Here is a 21748-nt window from a genome sequence, read left to right on the forward strand (position 1 = left end):
AAAAGAGATTCATTATAATTTAAAAAATTGAAGTAAACAAACATTTAAAATATATTTTAATTTGAATATTTGTTTTCCTTTTATTATTATGTTTATTATTTATTCTTTGTGTCATTTTGATCAAGTGATATATTATAACTTTTATTAGTGTATAAAAAAGATATTCATTAGAATTTAAAAAATTGAAGTAAACAAACATTTAAAATATATTTTAATTTAAATATTTGTTTTCCTTTTATATTTTTTTGAAATATTTTTTAATTTTATCAACTAAGTTCATCAATGTTGTAGTTTGCAAATTTAACAAATGTTTTGGTTCACATGAAATTTTATTTGGTATTCTAATATAAAATGTAAACAATTATAATTTATTTTAAGATATTTGGCATCGAAGAAAATCCTCCTAATATTGAATATTTCATAATATTATGTTTTCTTTACCGTAATTTTTTTTCTTTTATAAAAATTAATATTGAAGTAGTTAGAACACGGGTACGGGTATGGGTACGAGATTATACCCGTTACCCGGTGGGGATGGGGATGGAAAAAAAGTTTGATTTGGGTATGGGAATGGGATAAATTTTTTATGCGGGGATGGGTATGGGATAGCGAAACCCGTCCCCGCCCCGCCCCATTGCCATCCCTATTCATTAGTGTATCATCTATGAGATCACGAATCCTTAACCATTGAATCACGCCGTAAAATTAGATGAAAAACTTTCAAGTTTTTTCTAAACTAGCCAGTGTCTCATCTTTTAACCTACAATCCAACAGGAATAACAATACATTTAGTTTAGGTACATAATTAATGTCTGATTAATAATAATTACAATATAAAATTCTTTAACATTTTTTTTATTATTATTATAAGGAGAGAGTTGGGGTGAACAGGTGAGAAAAGTGGAAGATGATAGAAGATGAGATGTAAACCAAAATGAGGAGAGGCCCATTGATTGGGCTCGTTCCCCAACGTACTTCTCAATACTCTTCCTATGCCTTCTTTTGACTTTAAGCCAAGTGTGGACCACCATCTCAGCCTTTTTTCTCTCCTTTTCATGCTTCAACTCTGAAATGCAAACACTGTCAAAAAACTTTCTCCCTCTAAATTTTAAACTTGATGAATGAAAGCAGTGGAATGTAGAAGAAGTCCCATATGAAACAGAAATAACCTCAGTAGAGTTTCGAATATGCAAATCATGAAGAAAAGGAAATGTCAAAGGGTTCACACCTTCCTCTCTACTCACTTCTCATGACAGCAAAAATAGGTTATTATAATGTCTCATAAAATTTATACAACCTCAAATCCGACCATGGAGCTATGAAACAAACAAACAAACAATGTCAAAAAGTTCAGGCTATCAAGGATTCCCCACTGTCACACACTGAACCTAAATGTGGATTGTTATTTCCAATTACCCTTTTTATATTTTTTTATTACTCATACCTTATTTCTATGTAAGTGTTTTTTTCACATCACATTCGACAAAAAATCTATATACATTATAATGTGGAAAGCTATCGAAAACAAAATACCTTCATCATCAACTACACGTGGTGACGAGATCAATCACTTTGATTATTGTAAGTAATAATGTGAATAGTCTTCTTATTCACACATTTTCAATTAATGCACTATCATTCACTTTTTATTTACATTAACTTAATATTATTTTATAATAACTACAAAATCTTATATTTTTTAACACGTAAAAATAAATGAGTAAAATAACGTGATTATATAATAATTATATAAATGTTAAATTAAATAATAGTAACTCAATTAAAAACTATGAAATTTATTTTTAATAAATCCAAAAAAAATAAGATAAAAATAATTATATTTTTGAAAAACTTAAAACTTAATTAAATTATAATAATATAAATATTAATTTAGTAAATAAATAATATCAGCTAATTCACAACTTTTTCAACTATTTTCTCATATGCAATAACTTTAGTTTAATTATTGGACGAAAAATACTATTACAGCGAGATACATGTTGAAAGTAGTAAAGAGTTATTAGCAACATAGAAAATTAAATATGGCGTGGAAAAATATGGAATACATGTTAATAAATCCTATTTTACACCGATTTAGATTTTTTACTGATTTTTTTGTTAATTTTTTATTAAATCTTCAATATACTGAGTATCACTAACTTTGACATTTTAAAATATATTAAAAAAATATTTAAAATTTTAATACAATATAATTTTATATTCAACATAAGAAAAATCAATAGAAAATTTGAATTCATTTTATATACACATTAAGTAAACGAAAATGTATAGTCCACCGAGTGGGAAGAGAGAGTCTTATTTTAAAGTTTATCTCTCGAGAATATAAAAACAACAACTCATGTAGCTTAATTCAAAATGTAAAACAGACCATGTTAATTTCACCTTATTTCATGAAATCAACTCAAAAACATCCTTTTTGCAATTGTAAATTTATGTCTAAAGATCACTTCTCGACACAATTTTTAAAAGCTTATTTTTAAATATATACAAAATTGAGAATGTTACGAAGACCGAACCAATCACCAAAAGAAAATGAATAAGTGGTTGAACTCATGTATTGTTAATTAAACATTTTAACCTACTTTTTATTAAGAAAAATAACATTAGAAAGTTGACATTATTTTGTTTGTCTACACTTTAAATTTAAATCATATTATCTCATAAAATAATTAATATGTATTGTGTAAATTATGTTAACTATTTTTTAAAAAAAGTCAACTGTATATTTTATAAGTATTTTAGGTTGTCGATTTCATTTGTCTTCTCTTGCTGCTGGTAGCATTGAATAGGCTTTCATCTTCTTTGACTTTGTTCATTAAAGTACTTAATGGGCTAGGTATTGTCAAAAGCCCATTAACATTTTGGGCCATATCTCGTAGTTTTCTGGGCCTCTTTGCTATAAAACAGGTGCGAAACTCTGATCAAGGAAAGAGGGATTTAGTTCTTAAACTACATGAATAAGATAATAATTTTGGAGAATCGCTTGATGAAGTGGTGCACGCAAATTATGTAATTAGTAATAATTATGACTCAGATTACCTACTCAGCAAAAAAGTTGATGAGGTCAAAAAATGATCAGATTCTGTTTTTCTGAATTTGTGAATAATTAAGAAATCTTCATTATTTGGAGAAATCTCTATCATTCCATGAAATTATATGAAAATGGGTTGGTCAAAAGTAAGAAAAGAGGGACAGAATCATTCAGCAGTGCAATGTCTCGGAAACTCATCCAAACTAAGCACATTGAACAATAGAAAACAAAAAATATCTAAGTGCTCTGAAAAATTCAACATTTCTAGAATTTGGTATATAAACAATAATTTTTTTTATTTCTATCTCTTAAACTAATATGTTAATGTTTTTTTATGAAAATAAATAAATCAAATATATTTACTAGAAAAGATACAGTTGGAAGTTCTGTTTGTTTATACTATTAATATTTTATATTTTGACATAAATATATAATACTTTTTTTCTTTTGAGTTTTATTTATTTAATAAAACAATAATTTTTAATGCTTAATTTATTGTTATACGTACTAAAACTTATATTCATTATTATCATAAATTCATTTTCGTGAAACATATTTAGCCTTAATTTAAATCTAAATATATATCTTGAAATAATAATAAATATAAATAAAATAAAGTCAATAACGTTGAAAGATTGAGAATATTAATGTAATACAATTTTAGGAATCATAGCGGAATACAGGTGGCCTTTCTTGTTATTACGAGGTTGGAGTTTTTGATTGTCGTAAGTTATAGTCCAAAAGGTCACTATGAAAAAAAGTTAAAAGTATAATTGGTAAATTTATATTCATTAATGATGATAAATAAGTTGTTTAGTTAAGCATTCAACCTATAATACCATGAGTAAAGAGATCTGCGTCGATATTGTCAACTTCAATTAATATTAATAAATAAGCTTATGCAGTAATATAGTATATAATTAACAAGCTAATAAAGTCTACATTTGGCCATAACCTTTTTTATTGCTTCCCTGGCTCTTCGTGTGTATCGACACTATTTATAGCTACATTTTGACGAAACTAAGCTGAGAAAGTATTGGGCAACTTCCGATTAATAATTTACTAAATGATTAAAATTATTCTATTCACATTACTTTTGACTTTTATCAATTATTTTTATACTTCTTAAGAAAAGAACTTCAAAAAAATAATAAAAAATAAATATCCTCTGTACCAAAAATCAAGATTATTATTTACCAGTTTTTTTTTTCATAATAGAAAATTTGTCTAGCTCATTATGAAAATAGGCAAAGTTTAAAAATATTACAAAAATAGATAAATCGTGAAGTCTCACACGTTTTTTAATTGAAGAAATCGTGCACTTTCATAACATTTTTCTTAATTTCATATGGTCAAACGATCAGATAAAGAAATCGTGTGAAAGACACACATTTTTAAACATAAAATTGCGTGAAAAAAATATTTTTGCTTATATAATCAATTATTTATGTGTATTTTGTATTTTAGATTTTTGTAATCGATTACACAAACAAAAATGTCTTCTTCCCACACAACTTCAGGTCCAAAAACATGTGCCTCACATAAAATAAAGAAAACATCATGGGATGGATTTTTTTACATAGACGTGTATATTATATATACGATTTGCCTAATTTCTTATTATAATTTGCCTACTTTTGTAATAAAAGAGGCAGATTTGCCGACTATGAAAAAGAAAACCTATTTACCCTCCTAAACATGTCAAAAAAATCCAATATATATATAAACTTAGAAGTTTTATTTAATTAATAACTTTTTTCATCATTACTATATCTCACATTCCACTTGTTATCTGAATGCAACTCCCCACCAACGTATCAAGTTCCATTGAAGGTGCTAAGTATTTGCCATAAATTAATCATATGAAATTGGTAATTTATTAGTGAAGTTAACTATAATAATATTTTATGACATGTAGATATAATTCATATGGCTATATAAACCATTCCTTCTCGTGGTTTATCCATCTTCTCTAGTCTTAACATAAGTGTAACAGAAGCATAAACATGTACAGAGTAGCGAAGGCATCAGAGTATCTTGTGATCACCGGGGTTGGAATCAGAGACATAAAGCTCGCAAAGAAAGGATGGGTGCTTCCGGGGCAGTCATGCACCGTCTTCGACCTGTCTCCGGTGAACTACACTTTCGAGGTTCAAGCCATGAGCGCAGAGAAGCTCCCTTTCATTCTCCCCGCCGTGTTCACCATCGGTCCCAGAGTCGACGACGACGGTAGCCTTCTCAGATATGCCAAACTTCTGTCGTCCCACGACAAGCTCTCTCACCACGTGAAGGAGCTAGTCCAGGGCATCATCGAGGGAGAGACACGTGTCCTTGCGGCATCCATGACCATGGAGGATATTTTCAGAGGCACCAAGTCGTTCAAACAGGAGGTGTTCGAGAAGGTTCAGCTGGAGCTCAACCAGTTCGGGCTTCTCATCTACAACGCCAACGTGAAGCAACTGGTGGACGTGGCTGGCCACGAGTACTTCTCTTATCTGGGTCAGAAGACTCAGATGGAGGCTGCCAATCAAGCCAAGGTTGACGTCGCAGAGGCAAAGATGAAGGGAGAGGTTGGAGCCAAGCTCAGAGAGGGGCAGACGCAGCAGAACGCTGCCAAGATCGATGCGGAAACAAAGATAATATCCACGCAGAGGCACGGAGAAGGTGTGAAGGAGGATATCAAGGTGAAAACGGAGGTGAAGGTGTTTGAAAATGAGCGAGAGGCTGTGGTGGCGGAGGCTAATTCCGAGCTTGCCAAGAAAAAAGCTATGTGGGCACAGACGGCGCAGGTGGCGGAAGTGGAGGCCACAAAAGCCGTCGCACTCAGGGAAGCCGAGTTGCAGAGAGAGGTTGAAAGGATGAACGCTCTCACAAGAACAGAGAAGCTTAAAGCTGAGTTCCTCAGCAAAGCAAGTGTTGAGTACGAAACCAAGGTTAGCTTATTTATTTCTCCTTCCTCCTTCATGCAAACAATTTTCCAACAGTATTATATTCCAGTGGAAATTTTGAAGGGAGTGAAAAAAATTTGTTTAACAATTAGGTACAAGAAGCGAACTGGGAGCTGTACAGGAAGCAGAAAGCAGCAGAAGCAATATTGTTTGAGAAGGAGAAAGAGGCAGAGGCACAAAAAGCTCTGGCGGAGGCAGCGTATTTCAGTCGGCAACAAGCAGCAGAAGCTGAGCTATTTGCAAAGAAAAAGGAGGCAGAGGGACTTCTGGCAATTGGGCAAGCACAAGGAGTATACTTAAGAACACTTCTTGATGCACTGGGAGGAAACTACACTAATCTAAGGGACTACTTGATGATAAATAGTGGCATGTTTCAAGAGATTGCGAAGACTAATGCAGAAGCAATTCGTGGACTTCAGCCAAAGATTAGTATTTGGAGTAATGGCACAGATGGAAGTGATGGTGGTGGTGGAATGAAGGATGTAGCTGGTGCGTACAAGATGTTGCCACCTTTGTTTAAGACGGTGCATGAGCAAACGGGTATGTTGCCACCCGCTTGGATGGGAACCCTATCAGACAAAAGTTCTTGAACCCTCATGTTTCTTTCTGCTTCGATGCGTGTTTTGTTAAGAATGTACAAGATTAAATGTGTGAACAAATATAACTTTTATGTATGTAGTAGTATTCTTAAGATAAGACTCATTTTAGTTACCTGGTTTTAACTTTTTTAAGAACAATTTTGTTCTTAAAACTCTGAAGGCGGATAACTAAAGTGGGGACTCACGTTTATGTGTTTGAAATTTGGGGACATGTTGAAGTGCAAAAATTCGCTGTGATCCATAATTGCTCATGTTTTTACATTGGTTTTAAGTCTTTGGTTTTAATTTCCTTACATTTTTCACTAATAAAAACAAAGCCAACAACCAATAAAAGGATAAAAGATAAGAGAAAAACATTAATGTGTAGTCACAATATAAAGAGCAGAAAATTAGACTCAGACGGTTTGGATGAATATAAAAAGAAATGAAAATAGAAAAGAAGTAAAATGATTGAATTTATAATTAGTAATTAATTGGGATAAGTATGTTTTTGTCCCTCAATTGTAACACAATTTTGGTTTCCATTCATATTTCAAAGTTTGATTTAGTTAGGTCCTCATTCTTAAGAAATATATGAATTCAGTCATCATGATAACATGCTGCCAAGTTGGAAGCTGACGTGGAACCTGTGCAGCTGGCAAAGATGACCTGAAATAGCCAGTGGAGTGCTCCAAACGATTGAATTCTATAGCTGGAGTTACCTGTGTTGACCAGTTGCAATTAGAGAAGTATGACTGGAAGACTTGCTGCCTAGGCATTAGGTTAGGTTAGGTTAATTAGTTAAAACAATTTGTTTAGATAGTTGTTTTTTTGGCAGTTTGGTAACTTTTAGTAGTCAGTAATAATTAGTTTGTAGGTTTCTTAAGTAGTTGAACACATATAAAGCTGAGTTTATAGACACACTCGCAGAGAAGGTCACTTTTATTTTTAGTTTGAGAGCTTTGCGAAGGAGGAAGAGGCTTGGTACATTATCATTGGTGCGTTCCAGATCTCCATTCCAACATTTGCTTGTTCATTCATCTCCATTGTTATCCAGATTTGTAATTTCCATCTTGTTCTTCTATCTTTCATGTTCAATTTGAAATTTTTGCAATATGAAACGTAGACATTGGTATTGTTCAATTACTTTTAGTTTTGTACATTCATTGACTACAATTTCTGATTTAATTGTGGTTGAGTGATCTTAAGGATCACTTTCATCTAGGAAATTCAGATTTGAATGACTAGAAATCAAAGTTTAGAAGTAATATGAACGATGCTGAGTTTATGAAGTAACAATCCAGAAATTCAAGTTGAACATGTCTTCTTCCATTTGAACCATTGTTTACATGTTTGGTCTCTCTAGTATATCTTCTTTCCATTCCTAAACACATTCTAATTCATGATTCAGAAAATTAAAAAAAAGTTAATTCAGTTTTTGACTGTAGTTTACCGTTAATTTCGTTTAATGCAATTTTTCAGTTCTGCAATGATCTTGATGCCTTGATTCATTATATTGCTTTATTGTAGTGTTATAAACTTGTTTGATGCATGAATTGTGCTTTTAATTCCACTTCTTCAGCTTAGTTCATTTCAATTCTAGCTTTAGAAGTTAGGTTTTCCAATTTTTCTAAATTTAGGGATTTTGATTCGCTCATGATTCTTTAAGTACAATTCTCGGTTCCTATGTTCAGTTAGTATTGTTTTAATTGTGTTTTCATGTTCATTTGGTCCATTTAATTTGTTCTGCATGTTAGAATAAATAATTCAATTTTCGGCCATATAAGCTGATGCACGTTGAATACATAGCCTCTACCAATTCTAGCTTGAGCTGTGACTTTGTGAATTGTGCATTGGTTGGTATTTCTACGTGTTTCTCATGCATCTTTGTAGTGTTTCAAATAGGTTTCATGATCCATATTGCATATAACTCTAATTTGCCCTTAGAACCATAAATTGCATAGGCTGTCAAAAGCTGGTGATGAACAATGATAAATCTGCCAAATTGGTTCAAGAGTTTGATTTTGAGGATTTTGAGTTTCTATCTAGTTATGCTTGCATATCTTAGTTATTTTTAGGTAATAAAACTTGTTCCAAGCCTGAGTTTTTAAGAATTCATTGTTTTTGTTCGTTTAGGCATTTTAGCAAACGCCTTGTGCATATTAGGTTTTTATATAGGAATTTCATCAAACACTTTGCGTTTTAGCATCTCTGCATCATTTTAGACTCTTTTAAAGATCCAAACATGTTTAGATACATTTTTTCATACATTCCATGCATTCATATGTGATTTCCATGCATTAGAATCCATTTTAGGTGATTAAACTATTACATTGACAGTGTAGAATCATACATTGTTCTTGCTTTAGACATAGTTCATACACCATTTGCATTGCATTTTAGGACTATTTAAGGTTAGTTTGAAGTGTTACTTTTATATTTTCCCCTCTGGCATACACTAGATAGATTTCATACACTTCAAATCACTCTAACTTAGCCATCTCTTTGATTGATTTCCTGGTTTATAATCTACAACATTTAAAAGGGGAAAACTAGGATTTTTGTAATCTTGTATGCGACTAGGAGGTTAACAAATTGACGCCTCAGCCGGTGAAATGATGAGTTTTGAGTGATTTAGTGATAATCCGACTTGTGCTTGATAGTTCATGCATTTTAGTATAGAACATGCATCATTTTATTTTCTAGAAACTGTAACTGCTGTTTTGGAAGAGTGTTTTGTTTGTGCTAGCAGCTTTATGCAGGTTAGACCATGTCATTTTGACACTAAAAAGCAGAGAACCAATGTTTTGCTAACTAACATTTTTTTTTTTTTTGTTGCAGTTTCACAGGTGTTTTCCAATCTAGTTAGGTGTTTTATGCTTTCATCACAGTTCCAAGTTACCATTCTAATATGTTTTTGCTGTTTTTAGTTTAGTCCTGTTTTCATTCCAAACTTTGTTCTGACTAAAAATTTTTGCTGCTTTTACTAACTCGTTCACTAACCCTTCTAACTTTGTTTTCTGTTTTGCTGATACAGTTTACTAACTAATATTCTTTCTTTAGCTATATCTAGTAGTAAATTCAAATTTTATTTCATTTAGCTGTTTGAGTTCATTAACATGTTTTGTTTGTTGTTTCAATTTGCAAAGTTTGGTTCTCAAGTTTTAGCTATAACTGTGATTTGTGCTAACGGTGTTTGCTGAGTTATCTCAGTTTACTAATATCACCAAAACAACTAACATTTTTCTAACTGCTTCTAACATTGTTTTTGCTGGTGTGTGCTGACAGATTCACTCACTGCAGTTTTGGCACCACTTAAACTTACGAACAAGAACAAATTAAAAAGCCAAACAAATAAAAATCTTAAAAGAGTATAGAAAAAGTACTTTCAAAGCTATTTCTGAAAATGCATTCCAGAACAGTTATATTTCAGAAGACTGTTTCATAATGACGGATTCTAAAAAATAAATTTCAAAATAGAATGTTTCTTAATAATAATTCAAATAATTGAGATACTTAAAAAAGTTAAACTAACTCAATTTAATTAAAAATATATATATTTATATCAACCATTATATAATTTTGAATTTATTTATTTATTTATTTCTAAAGTTAAGTTTGATACTAGTTAAATTAAATATCATACTTAAAATATGTGAGTGGCTCCAGGAATATAAATAAAACATTTAAGACTTACAGGGATTAAAACAAAATATAAAAAAAAGAAAATACGTACCTATAAATGTTAGTTAAATTTAAAAATACTGGTGTAACATGATAATTAGTTTAATGGATCTACATTAATCATCTCGCCCAATTTACTTATTTTTTTTTAAAAATGTATCCGGGCAAGCGATAAATAATGATATATAATTAAATTGCATCTTTTAAAAAATAATATTATTGATTTATAATAGTATCATGCGAATCCAATCCAAACTTATCCAAATGAAATAAAGATAAATAAAACTAAAGATATTGCTTGAAAGGATAAACTATAAAGATCTGTTTGGCTGGTAACTGTCGATTAACAGGAGCCACATAAGCCCCAGCTTCTATAAACCACGGTGGGCCGCCAAGCCTAATAATATTCATAGCCCAGTTGTAACCTAACACGCTCAAAACACATATACTCATCTGTCACGATCGAAAAGAACAGCTCAATGAAAACTGAACACGTCGGAGAGCAATAATCTCGAACTCTTGGTGACCACGTGTCGTAAAATAATAGGTCCTTGAAACTTTCACAATACCGATTCACCTATTTATAAGTGACAGTCTCTCTCTTCTCTTCTCTTCTCTTCTCTTTTCTGTGCAAGTATTCAATTGACGAGGATTGAATTGATGAGTGAGTGTAACAGTAACAGAATGGCTGAGAATTCATCAACGCTTCATGCACTTCACTACGACCAGGAATGCATGGTCATCACTTCTTACGGCGGTTTCCGTGAACTACGCGCCCCACATCGATATGGTGGATTGTGTCGTGAAGAGCAAGAAACATCGAAAGTTGATCGGAAGCGGTTGGGGAAGAAGGTGAAGAAGGCGGTGAAGGCGTTTACGACGAGGTTGAGGATGCGCAGTGGCGGAGCGAAGGAGAAGGAAAAGAGTAGGAAGTTCCAGTATGATCCCAAGAGTTATGCACTTAATTTTGACGATGGAATAAAGGAATGTGACGGTGTTTTTCTAGCTTTCACAGCTCGTTATGCTTGTCCATTAGGGATAAACAAAGTATATTTTGGATGGGAGCGCACTGAAACGTAAACATCATACCAAATTCTTCATTCTCCTTCTTCTAGTTTCGATGATACAGTAATTCGTGTATATGTATATCACGTGTTAGGTGGTTCACTTTTAGAAATATTATAGTGTGTAAAAGTTGATTTTTAAATTTTATATTTTAAATTATCGCATTCATAGTTTCTTGTATGAATAGGCTTATAGTTCATCCAGTATTTCTTTTCTCTGGATTACATGATAACGGTATCAATTCTTCTTCAGAAAGTTTCTGACAGTGAAATTTTGTTAAATGATCGTCATTGGCGTCAAAGTTTGTATTGATTGTGTTAGTTTTACATTCACTTTGAAGACCGAGATATATTATCATGGCGTTCTTATATATTTGTTTTTTATAATAATTATTACTGTGGATAGTTAAAAATATCAAGATCTAAAATGATAGAGATAAGATTTTATTTAAAATTAAAATCGACAGGGAACGTAGTTTGTTAGAGGAGCCATGCAGCTTGTTAGATATTATCTCGATCTAATTAAGATTAGATATATTTTCTATCATCACCATATCTTTCTTATCTCAAAATCAGATATTTTAATGTGGAAACAACTATCTTTTACGAAAAAAAAAATCTATTTCTGATCGCAAAATCATATATTTTAATGTGGAAACAACTATTTTTTACGGAAAAAAAAAATCTATTTAGGATTGGACTATTTCCTTGGAATGTCTAAATGATTATAGGAAAATACGTTTGCCATGAAATATCTGCAGAATAGAGGAGAAAAAAACGATTGACCGTTGCAACTTGCCTTCAATTCTTTCTTTCTTCTCTCTTTAATTATAATTTGTTTTTTTTCATTCTTTCTCACTTTAGTATTTTAGTTATTTGGATCGAGTAGCTTGTAAGAACATTAACGTTGAAGAATAACTTGAAAAGACTTTTATTTGAAAGTAATTATTCTAAATTTTATATGTAGAAGTTTTTTTTTATTGATTTCTTAGTTTTAATCTCAGAGTACGAAAATTAAGATTAAGATGTAATAACTGGATATGTTTTAAACACGGGTATGGAGTTAGAAACTTTAGTATCTTATTTATTTATTATTAGTTGTGTTACTTTCCTCGCTTTCAAATAAACATACATTTGTATTTTGTCCACAATTATATTCTTGGAAACATATTTGGTTTTATTTGACAAGTTTTTCTTCATATGTACTTATTGAATTTCTTTAGAAAAATAATGAAATGAGATTATTTTTAAACTAAATTAGTTTATGCATATGTTTCAGTCAGAAATATATCCATTTTAATCACTACTAACGGTTTAAGGTCACTGATTTCATGAGTGTAAATTTGTGTAATCATTTAACTTCTAAACTTAATTTTTTATTTGAATATGTGATTTAAAATTTTATTTTAATTAAGAATTATTTTAAGATATATAAGTTTGAGATATAAAAATATGTTCAAAATAACTTTTTTAGTTGCATAAATAATTTTTTTAATTATATATTAAAAAATATAAATAAAATTTGCCAAATATGTATCTTTCAAATATTTTAAAATCTCAAAAGCAGCATGAAAATTATTTCAATTTTTTAAAAATATTTAAAGATTATTGATATAGATTTCATCATCAGAGTCCAAATTCACAATTAATGTGACATCCCATTTTAAATAGAGTAATCTACTAAAATTAAGCATCACATAAATGTAATGTAAAAGAGTACATATCATGAAGCATACATGTACTGACGATTACAGTTATCCATAGTATACTTGGAATAAAAGCTTAGACACACCACAATTGTCATCAAAAGGACACAAGGGTACTATTGTTTTACAAAAGATTGCTCATAGAGCAAGGAATCTAAATAAACAAGAGTTCTTCAAAAAGGGCTCAACAGTGAGCCACAACCCAGACCATGGAGACCACTCTACACAACACCATCTTCACCATCCTGAGTTCTACCAAGGGTTTCCACATCTGCTTACACCAATAAATTGGTAATCATTGCAAAAGAGAAAGCAAAGCAAGGAACAGACAAAAATGAAAGGGTAAGCTAGAGTAAAATATTTTAACATGTTATCAAGCAACCAAATGATAAAACAGGTTATAATCAAACAAAGTAGTAGGCACCCAAATCATGTGAAAGTAAACAATTGCAAGACTCTATGACTCAATATCCGGATCATACTCTTGATATAAAATTCTAAAGGAAGTATGCACCTGTGCTGGTTTCTAAACTCTGCAGAGTTTAGACGCAAGGGGTTATCACTCAACCACACACAGGGTTAATTCTCTAATGTCTTAGGGCCAATACGTCCCAAGACTAGGACCTCCTGCCCTCTCACCACATAAAGCATTCTACTCTATGTGAGCGTGAACGATTATTAGAGTTCAGGATACATTTCTTTATCTAGACATCTCCTATATCAAGGTATACACTAACTACCATTACCAAGAGTTTCCCTTGAAACTCTTTTACCAACAAATTTCCACATGTCATCTCAAGAATTCAATTTTCATGCCATTCCACTACCAACCACAAAACAAGTCATGCTTCCCATACCAACATTTTCATTATCAATCTCATTAAAGCATACAAACAGGCATGATCATCTATATTGAGCAAGAGAAAATTAAATAAAATCATCATGAAACAAACAACCGTCAACACAACGTCTCCTACCTGAGTTTCATAGGAATGACTAAAAAAAACATGTATTATCATCGAAAATCTGACATTTGTTTTAAACTTGCAAATATATAAATAGTTTTAATAATATTTGACAATAGCATATAAAATTAAAACCCATCGTTAAACTTGCATGTGAAAGACTTTGAACAAATTATGTTAAATTGGTAATGGGTAATTAATACATTTAAAAATAAACATTTTTCTTTTATAATAATGAGAATAAAAGTTACTGTAATTTATTCTTATACAAGGATCAAAGATACTGGTATTCTAAAATGTAACAAAATGATTAAAATTTCATCAGAAAACTAAAAGAATATTTATTATTTATTATTATTTTTTTTTACCTTTACTAGGAGAGGAAAGACATTACTAATTATAAGACGAAGGAAAAAGTAATAGGTCTGAAAATCAATACATGTATGGATTCATGATAACACTTGCAACAAAACAATGTCTTTTACAACAGTGTATTATGTTCTCATTAAATTAGTTTACTCTGGTGAAAATAGTTACATCTATAATAATTTAAAAATTATTTAACCAAAATATAATTTACCCAGAAGGGAATACTCCTCACATTTATACTTTTATCTAGATTTTTAATTTTTACAAAACATAAAAATGTACTCGATGCAATATGAAAATTGTCAAGGGACATGCCATTTTTAATGTAAGCATCAACACCTTAAATTATTTTCTACAAATCCTGCACAGGGGAAATTTTCAATAAAAGAATAATTTAAACAAGATATCAACCCACAAATGTTTAAAAAAAACAATTCTACTTAGTTCATACTTCAACATAAACCCAAGTCTTCAGAGATTGAGACCAAAGGCAAACTATTTTCACGAATAAAATCTCAACAAATAAATAAAAGTATCTAATGTCAATGATCCAATGCGGGCAACAATCAACATCTAAAATTTCAACCAAAGAAACTGTGTACAGAAAACGACATACCCTTAAAAATATAAATATTAAATAAAGTTAGATACTATTAGATTTCTGCTTGTTCAAGCCCTAACAGAGCTTTCTGGTTCAGCACAAGAGATACAGAGAGGACTGTTTTCTGTAAAAGTGGCAGAATGAAGGGTAAGTGATTGTGAGAGGATCTTGAGGGTCCAAAGTGGATTGAACTTGGACCCTTAAATGATTAGGCCCAACCCCTCTTTAGGACAGAGTTTAAAATAAAAAAAAAGGGGTCTCACAATTAACTTTGAACCTTTACAATAGCAGAAATTGTAGATAGGTCCATGACCCAACAAGGTCCATGGCCAGATAGTTTGTGCACATGCTTTCCTCCAAGACCCCATCCTCTCTTTTCTTATATTTTATTTTATTTTCATTTTTACATCATGTTTTGTAATATCATCTCTGAGGTTGATTTTTTTTTTAATTTCAATTATGGATTATGATGTTTCAAGTAGAGTTGTTCATTTTATTTATTTATTAGAGTCTTCTTTATTTTATTTTATTTTGAGCTATAGTTATTATTTTTAAGATTGTCTCGTGATGGTGTTGTGAGTAGGATGGCTAAAATACTTGTGTCCCTGAGTATTCATGGATAAAATCCATGAGGGATAGTTGGTATTTACGGGTAACAAATAACGGGTATTTTAATATCCGCTTATAAACGGGTCAAGTGTGAATATCATATTGTCCGTATTCACAGGTACTCGTTACCTGTAAAAAATTAAAATTAAAATTATGTTTTATTAAATTAAATTTAATTAAAATTATATTTTATCAGATTAAATTTATATTTTATTTATATTTTATTTTACATTTTTTTGTAATTTTATTTAAATTCAATTTTAAATATTTGTAAAATATTTTTTTTTAAATATTTGCGGGTATCCACGGGTACCCCCGAATTTTAAAATACATGCAGGTATTTTTTTTTTTTTAAACAGATGCCCTACCCGCGTGAATAACAGAACAGATAGCGTTTGAATTTTTATATTGCGAGTTGGGTTCCGGATAGACATTATCTGTATCCGATCCGACTTATTGTCATCCCTTGTAAGTCAATTTTATGCATAATAATTAATAAGAACTCATTAATTTTTAATTAATAATATTTGATGTGGATAAATAGTAAACACATAATTTGTATACCGTAGAACAAAATACGGGTTAATTAATTCTTTTCACTATATATATGGTAGGATCAATTAGAAAAACTAAAATGAATCGATTGAATGGTATCTAATTAATTCAATTTTTAATAATTGTTTGCTTAGCAAAAGTATTAGTATTTTAATCGTATACCGGAATGAAAAAAAGTAAAAATTGAATCCTATCCTATTTGAAAAGACGAGAAATCAATCTTATTTCATATCATTGAATTAAATCTTTTAATCCATCTTGCATTTTTTATTTAATTGTTCTTATTTAATTACACAACAATCTTCCTTATTTTCTTTTCAAACACCAAAATACCTATAAAGTTTCTTCCTTTATTGTATCATTGTATTTAATTTGTGCATAGAATTCTAACAATTTTTTTTTATTCTTATTTGCACCAATTTATTTATCTTTCATTATTTTTTTTTATATTTTTTTATATTTTTAACTCTTAAGTGTGGGCTTTATAAGACATAATTTTAATTTAAATACATTTCGTGTTTGTTGGAAAAGAGTTTGAATTAATTTTACCCCAATTAAGATTATTGACTATTCACAAATTAATTTTATTTTTGTCGAGAGATAATTTGAGTTAATTTTATTCTAATTAGTCTTCATAACTACTCACAAAACAATACTGAAATTGTGTTTATTTAAAAAAAGCAGTGTTAATTTGATAATATAAAGTGGTGCGATATCATGATTCATGTTGTGTCTTGTAGGTATTAATTGAAAAATGAAATTGAAGAGTAGGAAATTGAAATTTACTCGCTTAGGATTATTTTGTTCTTAAGAGTTGGAGGATTTTAAAAGATAACAGTATCATTACGCTCCATTTTAAAAGAATGATTCAAGAAAATAATAATGAAAGTTTTAATTTATTTATACGTGACACTTTGAAGCTGAGTTTGAAAATATGTTTTCAATCAAATAGTCTTAACATATTTTAAAAATAAAAATCTATCGTTTTGTGTAGAAAAATGATTGTGAGAAATTAAGAAAGTTTCAGAAACACTCATAGTTGCTGTGATATTTGGCTATACTCTCTCGAAATACAGACCACAAAGAAAATATCACTGAGGGGACCACTTAAAAATTGCAGGTATGAGCCATTTATATCTGAAGAAAGTAAAAACAAAAGATTTATATCCGTTTTCTCTGTTAGTCTGTCTGCTCCACCTGAACTTTTCCTAACTATAAATACATCTATAGACACTGTCATATTTACCCTCCAACCAGACATTCTTAAGAATTTATGAACCCTGTTTTTCACCCTCCAAATTTCACCAACTTATTCCATCCATCATTATCACTTTACACTCACTTCATCATACAATGCCAACTCATCCATTCAAAACCTCCTAATAATTCCTCTAATAATTTTCCTTCCAATACATTCATATCTTTTCTTCTTTCAATATTCTTTCTTTACTAACAATATTTTAAGAACAAAAAAAAAATTCCAAACTCCATGTAAAATACCCATTTTATGAATAACAACAACAACAACAAAACTAGCTTGATTGAAGAAAAACAAAAAAAATGCTCAGATTATTACTATACACCCACAACCCCTCACTATTATATATTTCACAAACATTAATAATGAGACTAAAAATGATGCTCCATGGAGTTATCCATTTTGATATTGGTATATAATTCCTAATTCAACTTCCTAAATTCGATGCATCACCGTACACTGCAGACTTTAATACTCCTCTTCTGTGTTGACCTGTTCCTTGAGCAGAGCAAAATGTGAATGTGAATTCTTTTAATCGTTGACTTCACTTAAATGTTAAATCCCCTGTCATGCACCATGATTCAACCAACGGAATATCGGTTCTCGAGTTTTCTTGCATTTACATGTGATGATCGGCACTGTTATCACCTGCATTGCTTCTTTAAAATTAAGATTGGTTTTCAAACAAAGCTCGTGCAAATTCTGAATCAATGAAATGAAAATCACAACTTTTAACATATGAATACCTCTTGCGCTTGCTCTTCAACACAGTGGAAGTTGAGGGATTGCTGTGCCAGTTCCTCTTCCTTTGATTGATAAACCAATTGTTGATCTGCTTTAACTGCAAACCCGTTTCCTGCACCAACCGTGCCTTATCCTCCTCCTTAAAAAAAAAAAAAAACATGTCTCAATCCAATATGAAACATCTTTAAAAGGGTCGCTTGTAGACATCTCCTTTAACCACATACACTAAGGTTTTTGGTCAACGGTCAATTCCGCTAAGATAAATGTCTGAAATTTTCATTCCTTTGCTTTGAATTTAATAATAAATGTGTACAGGGACATCTATCTTTGTTCCTACTCTTAGATTCAAGCATATTTATTTGATGGGGTTTCTTGAAAAAATAAAAAATAAAAAATAGTTGAGTGAAAATATTGAGTTCTTACCGTAGGGTAAGGCCACTTGGAATGTGATTGCCACCAAGCTTTAAGGACAGAGGTGGTGTCACCAGGAAGTTTCCCAGCTCGTCTCTTGCGTAAAATTTCCTCTCTAATGTCCACAATTTTCTCTTTATAACCCTACATAATAATTAAAAAAAAAACAAAAAAAAAAACAAAAATTGATGTCAAAGACGTGGGAAGAGAGATTCAAAACGATGGGACTCTTAGGCAGACTTTTAAAAGGCATTTGCATTTAATCCCTTACCTGTTTCAATTCGTGCTTCAATTCATGTCTTACACGTTCCATGAGGGACCTCTCGTTCTCTGTGGGAATAAGAGGACCGAATCCCATGCTATCGGGACCATCCAAACCCCCATCAAACAGATTGGCATCACTGTCTACTTGTTCATCTTCGTCATCAGACATCGTTGCTCCTGTACCTTCCCCGGGTGAAACTCCTGTTCAATCAATCATTCACCATGTCAAAAAAAAATCATCACTTTAGTACTCCTCCAATGCCAAAAACAGTCCTCTGCTTTTGCTCATTATTTCTGCACAAAAAGTTAGCTAATCTAACCAAAACCCTCTCCACCATGGTTCGGCATAACGTGCCAAAAATATCAGACAACCGGGCTATGCACTTTAAAGTCTTCAATGCTTTCTTCAAATACACAAATTGTCTTCTTTCTATCTCAGACAAAGAGTAGGGGTTTCGTATATTCTTCTCTATTTGGCTATATATGTTTCAATTTTAATAAAGTTAAACAAAGATTTCAACTTTTCCAACCCAGAGACATTCTATGTCAAAACATCACCAAAATTTAATCCCTGTACCCATGTTCCTCTCACTCCAACAACCATTACGGACTTGCATATCATTTATTACTGAACCTTACAACCTTGCAATATATTCACTCATACTTTGACCTTATCACAAACTTTTAAAAATGAGCTAAAGTTCCTGATTTCCAGAACTTAAGTACCCTGAATCTCAATGTCCCAAGTTCCACACACGGGACCGAATACATAATCACACACACAGCAGCAGCTAGCACATGATACTCCTATTTTTCGTATAAAATATTTGACATTTCTAGACCCGGGTTTTTTAAAAAAAAAAATAACATATTTGCAGCTTTAAAAAAAACTGAGGTAAATTGCTAGAATGTTGTGTTCATTAGGTGAGGAAATTGCTGGTTGGTTCATTGATAGCCTGAACATAGTTGAGGGAACTAGAATGAAGTTATTCCAATTTGTCATGCAAGCAACCCTTATTTTAATGTTGAGATGTAACAATCACTAAAAAGAGTATAGTAGTACCTGTTAAGCTTTGTAAGGATTGCTCAATCTCCCAACAAGCCATTACTGCTTCCATTGCATGGACCCTGACATGCTGTTGGAGCTGTTCTTTGAAAGAACAGAGCAACAGAACATAGTGGGACTGCAGCAGGAATTAAAAAAATATATAAAAATTGTGAATTGTAAACCCACAATTGCAAATAAAGCTGGAAATAATCACGGCCCATGACAAAATAAAGAACATAACACTAAATATTGTGAAGATCCATGAGGAGTATATGGAATAAGAAGGCTCGGCTGCAAAATCATCTGAATTAGGGGTTATAATCCAAATTTCATTTGGCATGAAGGTAGCTCAAGAACTAAAATTAGAAGCACAGGTTTCCAATCTATTTATTTTTAATTAATAACCATCATTCTACATCTGACATAATTTAAATAATTTCATTCTCGAATCAAGGAAGGAACTAAATCTGTTTCACTTTCTGTCCAGGAACAACACATACTTGGCCAAGAAAACCTGTCCCATGTCTTCAACAACAATTCAAATAGCTAATTTAAAATTAGAAGCGAAAGTCCTCAATTACAACGAGAGAGAGAGAGAGAGAGAGAGAGAGAGAGGGGAGGGGATAATCACGAGAAGAATAATAAAAAATAATAATTAATCGAAAAGGGGGAAAAGAAAGGTGAAATTGGGGAAGAAAGTAAGAAAATACCAAGAACTGATCGAGTTCCTTATCATCCACAATGGCTTGTCCGAAAGCAGAGTACTTGGCGAGCACATTCTGGGACTGTGCGAGCTGAGCGTCTATCCTGGGCAACTGGTCCACCGGTGTGGCGATCCGAAGGCATGCCACGTGTGCCGACAGAAGCTGTTCATACAGAGGATGCGATAGAATCTCCGCCTTAAACCTCGCATTCTGCCAGTTCATCAGGCCGTCTCCACCGCCCTCCACTGCTGCCGCCTCGCTCTTCAAATCGCCGGATCCGGCGCCGGTCATGGCAGAGTCGCCCGCTGCCGTGACATCGTCGATGACCTCGCTCTGGTTGCGGTGGAGGATCGGACGCGCCAGCCATTGGCCAGAGTCAGTAGCCGCAGTGTGGAGGTTGAGGAAGTTGGTGGCGCTGTTGTTGGCAGCGTTAACGTTGGTGTCGGAGTTGGTGTTGTCATTATTGTTGTTTGTGGTGGTGCTGTTGGTGTAGTGCGTGCGGAGAAGGGCGTTGTTGAGCCAATTTGGCGCTGGTTGGTGAGGATCAGAGGGAGGTTTGGAGGTAGGGTCGGAGAGGAGAGATGCGTCAGTGAGAGTTTGGTTATGGTGTTGTTGTTGGTCAGTGAAATGGTGAAGTGGAAGGTCTTGAGGGTTGTGGTAAGCCATATATGATAGAAATGAAACTCTTTTCTTCTCTGTGTGCGAAAAGTAGCAGCTATTGGTTCATGCCGAAGTGAAGAGGAGTGAGGAAACCAGAGAGGAAAAGGGAGGGAACAGAAGGTTTTCTGAGTTACAAACAACGTTGTATTAATGGTTATAACACGAGATTGGAGAAACACACAACACAATACATTCACATAAGGCGGTTTTCAGTATTTCTCACTCTGGTTTTCCGGTCATTACTTACTAATTCCGGAAATTGCTTTTTTCCGTCACTCCCACTATTTTCTTTTTATTTTTATTTTCACCCCGGCCCTTCAACCCTACTACAATTCATTCTTTTTACAAACCAATTTCAACCCTTTTATATTCGCATGCTCCATGGTCCCCACTAAATTTTAAAAAAATAATTCTTTGTTTAGATATTTACTAAAAAACATTTTAAAATAAAATAAACTAATCCAATGGTTTCCTTTCAAGTATCATTTAATTTGTTAGCTTGTTTTGGTTTAGTCCTCCTAGTTTACC

At 32.1% G+C, this 21748-nt stretch overlaps 3 protein-coding genes across 5 annotated transcripts; 2 read left to right on the plus strand and 1 right to left on the minus strand.

Annotated features, from left to right (window-relative positions):
• Window positions 1-5003: 5003 nt before the first annotated feature.
• Window positions 5004-6843, plus strand: LOC114162178 (flotillin-like protein 4). The gene is made up of 2 exons (XM_028045971.2): window positions 5004-5985; window positions 6093-6843. Exons 1-2 carry the CDS (start codon window positions 5059-5061, stop codon window positions 6588-6590), a joined length of 1425 nt encoding a protein of 474 aa, XP_027901772.1. The 5' UTR covers window positions 5004-5058; the 3' UTR covers window positions 6591-6843.
• Window positions 6844-10857: 4014 nt separating this feature from the next.
• Window positions 10858-11615, plus strand: LOC114162983 (uncharacterized). Its single transcript, XM_028047016.2, has one exon. The coding sequence runs from the start codon at window positions 10923-10925 to the stop codon at window positions 11340-11342; it is 420 nt and encodes a 139-aa protein (XP_027902817.1). The 5' UTR covers window positions 10858-10922; the 3' UTR covers window positions 11343-11615.
• Window positions 11616-17609: 5994 nt separating this feature from the next.
• Window positions 17610-21544, minus strand: LOC114163397 (homeobox protein knotted-1-like 3). Of its 3 annotated transcripts, none has more exons than XM_028047710.2 (6): window positions 20567-21544; window positions 19872-19992; window positions 18816-19009; window positions 18557-18688; window positions 18136-18272; window positions 17610-18037 (listed from the first exon to the last, which is right to left on the minus strand). In XM_028047710.2, exons 1-6 carry the CDS (start codon window positions 21224-21226, stop codon window positions 18034-18036), a joined length of 1248 nt encoding a protein of 415 aa, XP_027903511.1. In that variant the 5' UTR covers window positions 21227-21544; the 3' UTR covers window positions 17610-18033. The 3 variants fall into 3 exon arrangements, with proteins under 3 accessions (XP_027903511.1, XP_027903509.1, XP_027903510.1); XM_028047708.2 differs by having other exon boundaries at window positions 17610-18048; XM_028047709.2 differs by having other exon boundaries at window positions 17618-18045.
• Window positions 21545-21748: the final 204 nt, after the last annotated feature.

The sequence above is a fragment of the Vigna unguiculata genome, chromosome 9, assembly GCF_037176805.1.
Source record: "Vigna unguiculata cultivar grain cowpea cultivar isolate G323 ecotype 2 chromosome 9, ASM3717680v1, whole genome shotgun sequence".
NCBI lineage: Eukaryota > Viridiplantae > Streptophyta > Magnoliopsida > Fabales > Fabaceae > Vigna > Vigna unguiculata.